We start from the raw sequence: 11,878 nt of genomic DNA, 5'->3' as shown, positions 1-11,878 counted from the left end.
CCATCAGAAATCACCAATGGGTAAATATAAGGTAACGATATGGCCAGTTATTCCAAATAGTGAAATTGACCGATAAAGTTTTGCATAGCTCTTCCCTTCTTTGTTTCTTTTGCTTTCTTTCTTGTCTCAGATTTGGCTTTTCCATGTTTTGTTGCTTTCCTCTAAAACTGTCACATCTCGCCATTTCTTGTACTACTTGGTGTTATGTCCTGAACACTAATTTTTTTACCCTCAATCCCTTTTCTACTTTCGGATTTTCTGCATTTTGCCTTCCTTTTATCTATGCTTCAACATTAATACCACCTATATATGTCCATGAAAGTGCATTTTCAGCTACACAGTTATGAAATGCAACTTAAACATCAAGGAGATGGGTTTGCTTCTTCTTATATGCTTTTAGTTAATAGCTAGGTAGTAGTTACATGGTTGTTTGTAATGAAACTAGTTTGTTCATAACCTAGGAAAGCTTCTGTGGATATTATAAAAGAAAGGAAAAGCATCGGGAAAAGTTTAAATTGAAATTGAAACCGATTCCTCTCTCCCCTGTCTGTATCTTGTCCTGCTTCATCTAGTGGTTCCAAAGAAGACTTGTCACTCCTTACGCCACCTCTTGGCAACATAGATTCTCCAACTGGCTCCAACCAACCACCACTACCACCTCTTTCTCCGCCATTTATAAGCACTGCACCCTAGTCAATCAGAATCACAAATCACCTCTTCATTTAAAACCTGCTCTCTTATATTCACTTGTTTGGTGATCAGCACTCCTATTTTTGTATTTGCAAAGAGTCCCACCCTCTCTTTCCATCAAAATTTTAGACTTGGCATTCAAGAACATGTCTTCAAGCTATCAAGCTTCCAGAAATTCTAGATCCGCTTGGACACCAAGGGAAAACAAACTGTTTGAAAAGGCACTAGCCTTGTTTGATAAGGACACACCGGACAGGTGGCAAAATATAGCCAAAGCTGTTGGTGGTGTGAAATCTGCCGAGGAAGTGAAGAAACACTATGAAATCCTTATTGAAGATCTTCAACATATCGAGTCTGGCCGCATTCCTATTCCTAAGTACAAGTCTAGTGGAAGCTGCAACAACACAAACGAAGAGGAAAGGTAATGCATTGTTTTCTTAAGCATATGCACTGTTATATTAAAGAACGCCTACAATGTGTCAGGCACTGTAGATAGTGGATCCAACATGTGTTCATTACCAAAATCACACCAAGAACCATAATTCTAAAACTTAAAGTCTCAATGTCGAAATCTTTATGCCCATTTAGTGAAGTTAATAAGAACAAACTGCAGATGGCAACTGGCAATCTCCATATTGACTCATTGAGAGTCCTCCAGGATTTCATGGCAGGGTAGGTCCATGTGCTAAGAGTGAAAAGGGAAACTTTAGCTCTAAAGGGGTCCATCAGTGTGTCTTCGTTCCCAAAAGCCAACCTCCTCAAACTCCTTTCTTCAATAACTTCTTATCCTGTTCCTAGTTAAAAATCAAGCACAAATAGGATTTTGTGTTAATCCTTTGACTTTTTTTTCATATTTTGTAGGTGTAATCAACATTAAGAAATTATTCCAATATAATAATAATTCTAGTTTTTAAAAAATCTTATGTTGTATATAAATTTTATAGGTGTATTTTTTGTTAATTCTTTATGTTGATATTTACTTATTTTTGTGATCATAAAAAAGGAGGAAAAAACTAGGAGAAAAATAATAGTTTTTTTTTTTTAATGAAAAGGTCACTTCGAATATAGAGTCCTATTTCTAAGAGGAGAATAAATAAAATCAAGTTAACCATGTTTGCTTTATATATAGGCTTCTGAAGTATCTCAACCTGCAGTGAAGTCCAAGACTCCGACAGGCTACCTATTTATCATCCTGAAGGCAAGTTTGTGGAAAGTGGATGCTCCTATCATCATGAGATGAACTCTGTTTCTTTGTCCTTCTCTGCACTATGATTCATTTCATATCATCTTCCATTAGCTCCATTGTGATGAAACTATCCATGCTAGTAAGATGTTCTTCATTGCTCCACCATCGCTCTTCTGATTAACAAGAAAATAAAATGAACACTAATAGACTGATGACACAGGCTGCAAACTTAATCTTTACCAGTAATTCAGGGATGCGGTCCTATGTTCTTCCTTCCAGATCTGGTTCATGTTTTGTGCACGTATACACTTAAGGTTGCCTGGAAGAGAGGTTATCAAAGAAAACCTCGGCAAGAAATTGAGTCCTGTTCGAGGTTCGAGTGATGTCCGATTACCAGAAAGGTGACCTTGTCTTTGGACTTCTCAACATAAAACAGTTCGTTGAAGAGCCCAACCACCGCCTAATTCCACTTAGATCAAGATTTCCGAATCATTTAGAGGCCTCTTGAAATGGGCCGTCATTACAATTTGGGCCCACTTCGTTAAATAGGCCTAAAAAAATAATAATCATTGAGGGTTTTTTTATCAACCAAGTTTTTTTTTTAAAGATTAATCATTATTTCAACTATGTTTTATTAAATTTAAAAATTACAAATATTTTCAACCCAACATTTTAATGTAAAAAAACTAAATTACTTAGGGATCGAGTCCTTAATAAAACATACACGAAATTCATTTTTGCAACTCCTTTTTATTTATTTATTTATCCAAACCAGTTATAAACCATTGATTTCGATGCAGAGCTCCATTTTATTCCGTTCAAACAACAATTGATGGACGGAATCAGATCTCCCTGTTTTTGCTTTCCGTCAATTTGCATACAAAGAGGCAAGGATTTTCTTGAGTTGCCTGTTGTAAGCGCACGGTCGTTCCGATTGAACCACGTGCCCTGCCTTCTCTACGTAATGCAACGTCGCTTTGCCCCCTAGTAGTCTCCTGTAATCATTTTTCATCATATAATTAATCTAGTGTGCAGCTTAAGAAATTATATTTACGTGTAATTATTTAATTGCTTCTGAACATAAATGAAAAGCAACAAGCATAGTTTTTAGACCCGGTCATATCTAAGACATGGGTTTCGAGTTTTGACCGAGTCACCGGGTCGATCCGGGTCAATTATTATTTTTTTAAAAAAATCAAAACAACGTCGTTTTAGTAGAAAAACAAAAGTTAACGGGTTGTAACCGGATTTTTGATCGGGTCAGCCGGGTCACGCCAGACTTTTTCTTTCCTTATTTTTTCTTCAATCCGGCCCGGTTCTAGTCCCGGGCTCCGGGTCAACCCGTCGGGCCGGGCTGAGTTTTAAAACTATGGCAACAAGTGATTGCATGAGTATGACTTGTGCATGTTTCAAAATAATTTTTATTTGAAAATAAATTAAAATGATTTTTTTTTCATTTTTGCATTTCAAGACTACCTGTTTACATCTTATTATCTTGGGGGGGGGGGGGGGGGGGGGGCCACGGTCCCCATAAGTTATTTGAAAAGTAAGACTTCATCCCTATATCTGAGGAATTTCAATTAGGATCCTTTAATTCCATCCTTGTATTTAAAATAATTTCAATTAAACCCCTTTAAAAAGTTTTCCAATTACACTTGTGACCTCGCCAAGAAATTAATTGTATAAATGTCTCGCTGTGTAATAGACTACTTACTCTTTCAAGTTGCGTGCGATTTCCATGGTGAAAAATACGTCCTCCTCGCCCCATAAGAGATGTATCCTCTGTGCTTGTGGGTAATGAGGGATGTAGAAGTCCTTGTCCTTCACTTGAAGTGCCTCCAGAAGTTCAGCTCTCTCCTTCTTGTGATTTATAAACATATCCTGCAGCATGAGTTTTCAAGTAATTTATAATTTGATTCCTGTGTTTTTTTTATATATATAATTTTGTATATTAGTTTCTTTTGTTTTGAAAAGCATAAGTTAGTAATTACATGTCATGTTAGACTGTTAGTTGATTTATATCTAAAAAAAATGTACTGTTAGTTGAATCTAGGATAGCATTGCATTGCTAAACTCCCCAGGGACTGGGAACAAAAATGTTTTACATAGTTCAGTGGAAAGACAAAAACTCGAGGGAAGTTGAATGCAATCGACTGGGCAATGATAGAAAGATTGTCCTCTAGCTCAGAGATTTTATCAAGTGAAAAACTAGTTGTTGGTATTAGAAGAAGTACGACAGAGGATATTACCTGGAAAATGTCTCTGTAGAAAAAATCAGGCATCGCTAAGGACTTGTAGGTACAAAGTTCTGCAATTTTTTTCACACCTTCAAATGTTTCAGGAATTAAGACTTCTGCCCATGATGAGAAGCCGATTCTTTCTAGGGCGGCACGAGTGATGGACTCAGTCAAGGCCATAACAGAGCAAGTCACAACCATTGAATCAACCAAGTCAGGGTACATCTCAGCCATCTTGAAGCCAACCATTCCTCCATAGCTTAACCCAACCAAAGTACACTTCTCCACGCCAAGCTTCTTTAGACCCTTGGCCATACATTCTGCTTGAAAAGCCGGTGACCGCTCGGTTTTATCAGTGAATGAGCCCCCAAAGAAGAGGAAATCTGGAACATAAATAGCATAGTCCTTGGCCAGAGCTAGCATCTGAAATTGCCATGTTGAAATCCCATTAAATCCAAAACCATGAAGAAACACCACAGCAGGTTTTCTCTTGGCTTGGTTGTGGATTTTGGTCTTATTTGGGTTTTCAGCTGGCGCCCAAAAGTGGACGAGCGTCCCTGGTTCGATCTCTACTACTTGGGATCTCACGCCGACTAGCCTCAATAGGACACGCAACAAGGACATGTACATTGCTAAGCTTTTCCCCATTTTTCTCTTTCCTTGCTCGAGGTCGAGGGTGTGTGTGTGATTTGCTGATTTTGGCTTTGCTGCAGCAAGAAAGAAGGAATGGTGGCCTCATATATTGGATCAAATAAACTCTAATCGGTCCACCTGCATTATAGTTTTGGGGGCTACTTTCATTTGCGTTGTTGACTTGACCTTCTGTTAGAAACAATTACTTAATTAACTCGTGAATCACGCGAAATAAATTTGATTTTTTTTTTAAAAAGAACTTTTTTGAAAATGCACTTTTTTAAATAATAATAACAAAATAACATAATTTAAAAAATATATATATAATAAAATAGTCTGTTCATAACATAATTAAAAAATACAAAATTTAAGTTTGTTCGAGACATTAAAAAAAATACGAAATGAGCTGCATAAAAAAAAGAGAAGAGAGAAAATAAAAAATAAAAAAAATGATTTTAAAAGTATATCAAAGAATTGACTATGACACCATTGATGTTATTATAACTATCTTTACTAGATAAATCCACTAATTCAAAGAAAGGTTAACAAACAATGAATGAAATGAGTCACAGTAGATGCTTATTGTTTTTTTAGTTATTTTTTAAAAATATATATATTATTTTAATAATACTTTTAAAAAGAAATGCTAATTTAAAAAAATTTCCAATAAATTTATTTGTCAAAACCAGATGATAAGATTGTATTTTCTTACTTTCACATAAAAACAACTAATATTATCGATCAATTTTTGTAGTAGCGTTTGGTTACTATCCCGAAATAAAAGAGACAAAGATAGTGGAGATCATAGTTTTTAAACCCGACCCGGTAATCGACCCGGTATAATGATTGGGTCACGGGTCAGATGGGTTGACCCGGGTTAACCCGGGTCAACCCAAAAAAAAAAGAATTTCTTGCTTGCCCTATAATAATAATAATAAGCGTCGTTGAAAGAAAGAAAAGTTTACAGAGAACAACCCTGCTTGCCATTCATGTTTTGACAGATCTAAAACCAAACATTGCTTGTCCTTATAAAATTAGCACAATTACCCTCACAACACAGTACACACAAATCCCTATCTCGCTTTTTACAAACCACCTCCACAGCCACCACAAGCCCACCATCACCTCCTCAATTTTAGGATTCAAAGTTCCTTCTCAAAGGCGTAGAAGAGATTACAAAATACAAGAGCAATGCCTCCCTTCACAACCACAACTATTATGTCATCTTAAAGCAGCAACCTTAGTGGAAGGTGTCCACTGAGGTTGTTGGAGGACAGATCTAGCTCATGTAAGCTACACATTCCTCTAAAGGATCTTGGAATTCCACCTTCAAGTTGATTATCGGCAAGATGAAGATTCATGAGAGAAGTCATTTTCCCGAAAGAATCTGGAATAGAACCTTGTAACTGGTTGGCAGATAGGTCAAGATCAACAAGGCTATCACTGGAGTTGGACAACCAGGGGACTATTGATGAAGAAAGATGGTTGAATGAAAGATCAAGGATAGCAAGAGATCTTGAAGAATTGATGAAAGAAAGAGCTGAAGGAACGATGATATATAAATCAGCCGGGTCTCACCCGGGTTTGACCGGGTGGACCGGGTCCCGGGTCGACCCGTCGGGTCGACCGAGTTTCGCCGGGCCAATTCCCAAGCGGGTTTTTGCCTCCACCCGGACCGGTCCCAGGCCCGGGTCGGTCGGGTCCCGGGTCGGCCCGTCGGGCCGGTCCGGGTTTTAAAACTCTGGTGGAGATAGAGAAGACAATACAAAAAAATAAGATTGTGATAAAATTATGTTTAGTAGTGATATTCAAAATAAAATAATTGTCTCTATATCTTATTCGATTATGGTGGACAAGATAGAATAAAATATTAAAAAAATAATATTTTATTTTTTTCACTTTAGTTTTATATCAAGTGTTGAAATTAATAGTATTATAAGAACCATAGTTATGAAACCATGACTAACTTGACGAGTTGATCAGGGGCCCGAACTGGTCCAAATTTAAGAAAAAATAGAGGAAGAATTGACTCGACCTAGCTCAGTCAAAGACTCAGGTCAACTCGAGATAAAACACAGGTCAAAACCCTATTGACTTTTTTGGGAAAAAAAACCAGGTCAGCCAATTTGACCCTCTCGACCCATAACCTGAACTTTTTCTCGGGTCAACTCTCATGTCGGTTTTTAAAACTATGATAATAACTATTTTTATCCATATATTCTAGTTAACTCGACTTGTGACCCGAGCTTTGACCAGTGACCCGAGTTTCATCCTGAATCGACTCCCGAGTTGAGTTTTAAAACTATTATATTAATCATTTTTATGTTTACATGTCTTAGTTGGAAAAATTAGAAATTGAGAGTTTTTTACAATAATACTTTAGAAATAAAAAATAAAAAAATATTATTTTTAAAAACATGTCTCATTTGTAACTCATGTTTTCTACATATAAAATTTTACTTTAAAATTATTATAGAGAAAAATTTATTTTATATCTCTATTTATCTGTTTAACCAAATACTTTTCTATTTATACTGTCTTTATCCCAACCAAACGCTACCGGGAGACAGACTAATACAGCTTCAATTATAAGTTTAACTTGGACGTATTTTTAGATTGTACAATTCGAGCAGACTCTTAAGCAGTCAAGGTTCAAATTAATTCTTAATTATCAATCTAATTGTGTAGTTTTGACAATAATTGGTTAATAATTGCCTGGAAAACTTGTTCAAACTTTCAACCTTCACTTAAAACTCGTCATGTAATGACTTACATAATTTATGGCAATCAAATCTCCATACCCAACTCGAAAATAAACAAGACAGACAATAATTGCGAGACGGGTATAAGGCCGTCGCACTGTTTTTTGTTTTTATTCTCCATGCAAAGAGACAAGAATTTTCTTGAGTTGCCTGTTGTAGGCAAATGGGCGTTCCAATGGAACCGCATGGCCTGCCTTCTCTATGTAATGCAATGGTGCTTTCCCAGCTAGTAATTTCCTGCGAGCATGGTTCAATTTTCAAAATATAATTAACTAATTAATGCAAGGATAAGATTTGCCTCTGGTTGGATTAGCGAAAAGAATTTTGTCTTATTAATTCTATCTAGTCGGATTTAATGCCAAGTAAGATTAATTAAATAATTAAATGGTGTCATCTATACTCACTCTTGCAAATTGCGAGCGACTTCCATGTTGAAAATTATGTCTTCCTCTCCCCATAAGAGATGTATCCTCTTCGCCGTATTCTGCATAAATCAAGAATATTAAATGAATAATGAGTGGTGAAGAAGAGGGGCCATGGAAGCTACATTTTTTTTTGTCCTTCAGCAGATGCTTCGGCATGAATTACACTTGCACAATGTGATTGGATATGCTCCTTCAGCAGATGCGAGATGCCATGTTTTCAGGCCACCTTGGCAGAGCAAAGGTCAAGAGTTTCTAATTATGATGTGGTGTGTGTGTGTGTGTAGTTAATTGTGACCTGAGGGTAAGAAGTGAGGCTGAAGTCCTCGTCCTTTACGATGAGGGCGTCCAGAAGCTCTACTCTTTCCTTCCTGTTGATATTATATGCGGTCTGTCGGCATTGAAAATTATCAAAAAGTAATTAATGAGCTATTTAATTTCTGGAATAAAAGAAAAATGAGGATGGATGGCAAAAATCAAGAAAGGAAAAGGTTGCTTAGTCCGATGTTATATATATTTTTTTCCTTCTCCATGAGATACCTTCTAAACTTACATTGCAATCACCACCGGATCCACCACTAATCCAAAGGCCATTAGTGCCCACAGCCTTTCCTCACCGTTATTATTTATCAGGTTCTCAAAAGGAAATAAAAATAAGCATACCATTATTAGAATTTTATAACCTCCAATCAAAGGACATAGACATTAAAGAGTGCCCTTGATTTCAAATGTCATGTAAAATATTAGTTGATAGTTTAAGTTTTTGAATTGAATTAATTTTTTAATATAATATCAAAACTTTAATGATTAATTAATCATAAATTTAAATTTTATTATTTTTATTTATTTGATAAAAAATAAACATAAAATAATTTGAATTTATATAAATTTTATACTTAGAAAACTTTCACTCAAAAATATATATTAAATAATAATATAAATCCTATGCATATCCTAGTGCCCCCGTGAAAAGTTTATTATGCGTTCCTATCAGCATCTAAAGACGACTGACAGCAACATAAAGCACCCATAGAAAGGATGTGGGGCAGTTCTTTCTTCCTTCGACCTTCACTTATGTTTTATAGATCAAAAGTTAATTAGCACATGATATAAATATTTTAAGAAGGAGCATAAGATAGATTACCTCGAAAACATCTTTGTATAAAAAGTGAGGCATCCACAGAGATTTGTAGGTGGAAACGTCTACAATTTTTTTCACACCTTCGACTGTGTCAGGAACCAAATGTTTTACCCACGATGGGAAGCCAATTCTCTCAAGGCTAGCACGACTAATGGACTCTGTCAAGGCCATAACAGAGCAGCTCACAACGAAGGAATCGACCAAGTCAGGGAACATCTCAGCCATCTTGAACCCCACCATCCCTCCATAGCTCAATCCAACCAAGGTACACTTCTCTACACCGAGCTTCCTTAGACACTTAGCCATGCATTCTGCTTGAAAAGCTGGTGACCGCTCAGTTCTATCGGTGATCGAGCCTCCAAAGAAGAGGAAATCTGGCACGTAAACTGAGTACTCTTTAGCCAAGGCTAGCACCTGAAATTGCCAACTTAGAATGCCATTAAATCCAAAACCATGAAGAAACACCACAGCAGGTTTGCTCGGTTTGTTCTCGGCTTGTTTGAGGTTGTTGGTAGTCTTCTTTGCAGTTTCACTTGGAGCCCATATGTGCACGATTGTTCCTGGCTCAATCTCCACTGACTGGGGTCTCACTCCGACTAGCCCTAATATGGCACGCAAGAAGGACGTGTAAATGGCTATACTGCTCATCTTTCTCTGATCTTCCTAATTTGTCTAGGTTTCTGTGTACACAGAAGGGAAGGTGGAGGAATTTATGGTATGTTGGGTGATACTTTTCTTCGTGAGGGACCCTTGTGGTTATATATACTGCATTGCAGGTGTATTATTGCCTTTCCGCCAAGGGAAAAAGTTTAAGATGTTATATAATATATATATTTACTTGCATACAATTTATATTATTTTTTAATATATATTTTTATAAAAGGTTTTTAAAAATTAAAATTTATACAATTTTATTATTGTTTTATGTTTAATTTTATCAAATAAAATAAAAAATCATATAACTCAAAATTGCAATTACTTAAACAATAAAATTTTAATATCATATCTCTTTTATTCGAATCCAATTTGAAAGGACATAGTAGAGTCTCCGGTCTTATCATCTGGAAAACTTGTTCCCGAAACTGTGGTCGCGCAAAATAATTCACCAACCTAAAATTTGTCGTCTCGGGAGCTTCCCAGCCAAAAAACTGTTGCATGTTTTATTAATGTTGCTCACATGCACATGATAATGATAGCTTAGTTCTTATCAAAGTGAGAGGACTACCTTTCCTTTTGCGAGTTGGACCCAGAAACTTCTCATGATAATGATCGCCGGCTAGTTTTTCAGTTTATTTAAATTTGAACTGATTATAAATATATAAGTTATATTATTTTATGTTTAATTTTTATTAAATAAATAAAAATATTAAAATTTAAATTTGTGGCCATTTAGTCATTAAAATTCTAATAATATATTAAAAAACTATTTTACTTATTATTATATGAGTTTTTAATATATAAATTATATTATTATTACGCTCTATCATCCATTCTTCATTACCAACCATTTTTATATCTTCTCTTTGATTTTCTGAATTTTCACAACTCTTGGATCTAAAGTTGATCCCAATCACTTGAAACCTCTTCTTGTCATATCAATACATTCAGCCAAGGTCTCTTTTGTTTAATAAAAAGTGATGTTTGGAAAATTATTTTTTAAATTTTTTTATAATTATTTATTATTAAAAAAGTTAATCAATAAAAAAAATTATTATTATCTGCAAATTAAGGTTTTAGGCCACACCCACTTCCTAGTCTGATCATTCTTGCTTGCATTTTTTTAAGTCTAGATGCCAAACGTTAATCTCAATCCAGAACGGGAAGAGACACCTTGAAAGAAACAGCAAACGCGAATTTTTTGTCGGCAACGGGAAGGAGGGATCAGAAAGGATGTGAAATGAATAGATGGAGACCAGCTGTCGTTCTATAATTGGAAATATATAATAATATTAAAGGAGGAAGGAAGGAGTTTAAGTGATGGTGGGTGGATCCTCCATTTTCTCAAGGAGAAGTCCAACGATAAATTTGATTTCATAAAAGGTTATTTTAGTCACTATACTTATAAAAAGTTTTTTTTTTATCAACGTGGGTATCCGGACCAGCTTGCGCGCTCCTCGACTAATCTCATGGGCTCTCAAGTTAACGACCATGTAAACCTCCAGTAACCATCATATTAGCAACCATAAGACTCAAACCTGAGATCACAGGAGGAGCAAACCTCTTAACCTCAAGCTCTTACCACTAGGTCACCTACTAGACGAATTACAAAAAGTATTTTAATTGACAAAGATCTTTGTATGTCCATGGTTACAAGGTTACAAGGAACTAAGTAATCAACACGTGCTCATTCGGCATCGTTGTTTGTTAAAATTTCTCGTAGAGCACTGCTTTTATATTCGAATGTATTTTAAAATTGTGTGTGAGTTAAAAAAATTATTAAATTTATATTTTTATAGTATTCACTTGCTATTATAAAAAACAATAAAAAAATGAAAAAAAAATATTTTAATATTTTAAAAAAATACTTTTGAAAACCAAAGATAAACAAGCCACATGTGCCACCTGGGACAAGAGGGGCTCCCAACCTTCTAGTCCTGGTTAATTTTTCAAACTAGCAACTAGTGAAATTCAAGATCTGGGTTCAACTAAAAATCTCAATTCTTATTTAATTTAATGTTGAATGATGAAATCAGAAAAAAAAAATCTAAAAATTTGCCAATGTTAAAAAATAGCAACAAAAAAATAAGGATTTAATTTAACATAAAAATAAAATAAAATATTAATGAATGAAATTGAAAAAAAAATTA

General features: G+C 35.3%; 3 protein-coding genes across 4 annotated transcripts; 1 reads left to right on the top strand and 2 right to left on the bottom strand.

Moving 5' to 3' along the window:
• The first annotated feature begins 219 nt into the window (after window positions 1-219).
• On the top strand, window positions 220-2,038 carry LOC7464026 (protein RADIALIS-like 4). 2 transcript variants are annotated; one of them, XM_002313008.4, is made up of 2 exons: window positions 220-1,111; window positions 1,845-2,038. In XM_002313008.4, exons 1-2 carry the CDS (start codon window positions 837-839, stop codon window positions 1,960-1,962), a joined length of 393 nt encoding a protein of 130 aa, XP_002313044.3. In that variant the 5' UTR covers window positions 220-836; the 3' UTR covers window positions 1,963-2,038. The 2 variants fall into 2 exon arrangements, with proteins under 2 accessions (XP_002313044.3, XP_024464935.1); XM_024609167.2 differs by having other exon boundaries at window positions 245-1,111; window positions 1,820-2,038.
• Window positions 2,039-2,491: 453 nt separating this feature from the next.
• On the bottom strand, window positions 2,492-4,936 carry LOC18102141 (uncharacterized). Its single transcript, XM_006379185.3, has 3 exons — window positions 4,126-4,936; window positions 3,591-3,757; window positions 2,492-2,871 (listed from the first exon to the last, which is right to left on the bottom strand). The coding sequence occupies exons 1-3, from the start codon at window positions 4,759-4,761 to the stop codon at window positions 2,745-2,747; spliced, it is 930 nt and encodes a 309-aa protein (XP_006379247.3). The 5' UTR covers window positions 4,762-4,936; the 3' UTR covers window positions 2,492-2,744.
• Window positions 4,937-7,470: 2,534 nt separating this feature from the next.
• Window positions 7,471-9,853, bottom strand: LOC7456373 (uncharacterized). Its single transcript, XM_002313756.4, has 4 exons — window positions 9,075-9,853; window positions 8,229-8,321; window positions 7,913-7,992; window positions 7,471-7,745 (listed from the first exon to the last, which is right to left on the bottom strand). Exons 1-4 carry the CDS (start codon window positions 9,717-9,719, stop codon window positions 7,619-7,621), a joined length of 945 nt encoding a protein of 314 aa, XP_002313792.2. The 5' UTR covers window positions 9,720-9,853; the 3' UTR covers window positions 7,471-7,618.
• Between the last annotated feature and the right edge of the window lie 2,025 nt (window positions 9,854-11,878).

The sequence above is a fragment of the Populus trichocarpa genome, chromosome 9 (assembly GCF_000002775.5).
Source record: "Populus trichocarpa isolate Nisqually-1 chromosome 9, P.trichocarpa_v4.1, whole genome shotgun sequence".
NCBI lineage: Eukaryota > Viridiplantae > Streptophyta > Magnoliopsida > Malpighiales > Salicaceae > Populus > Populus trichocarpa.
The sequence above is the reverse complement of the archived record's forward strand: the minus strand, read 5'-3'. Positions and strand labels throughout refer to the sequence as shown.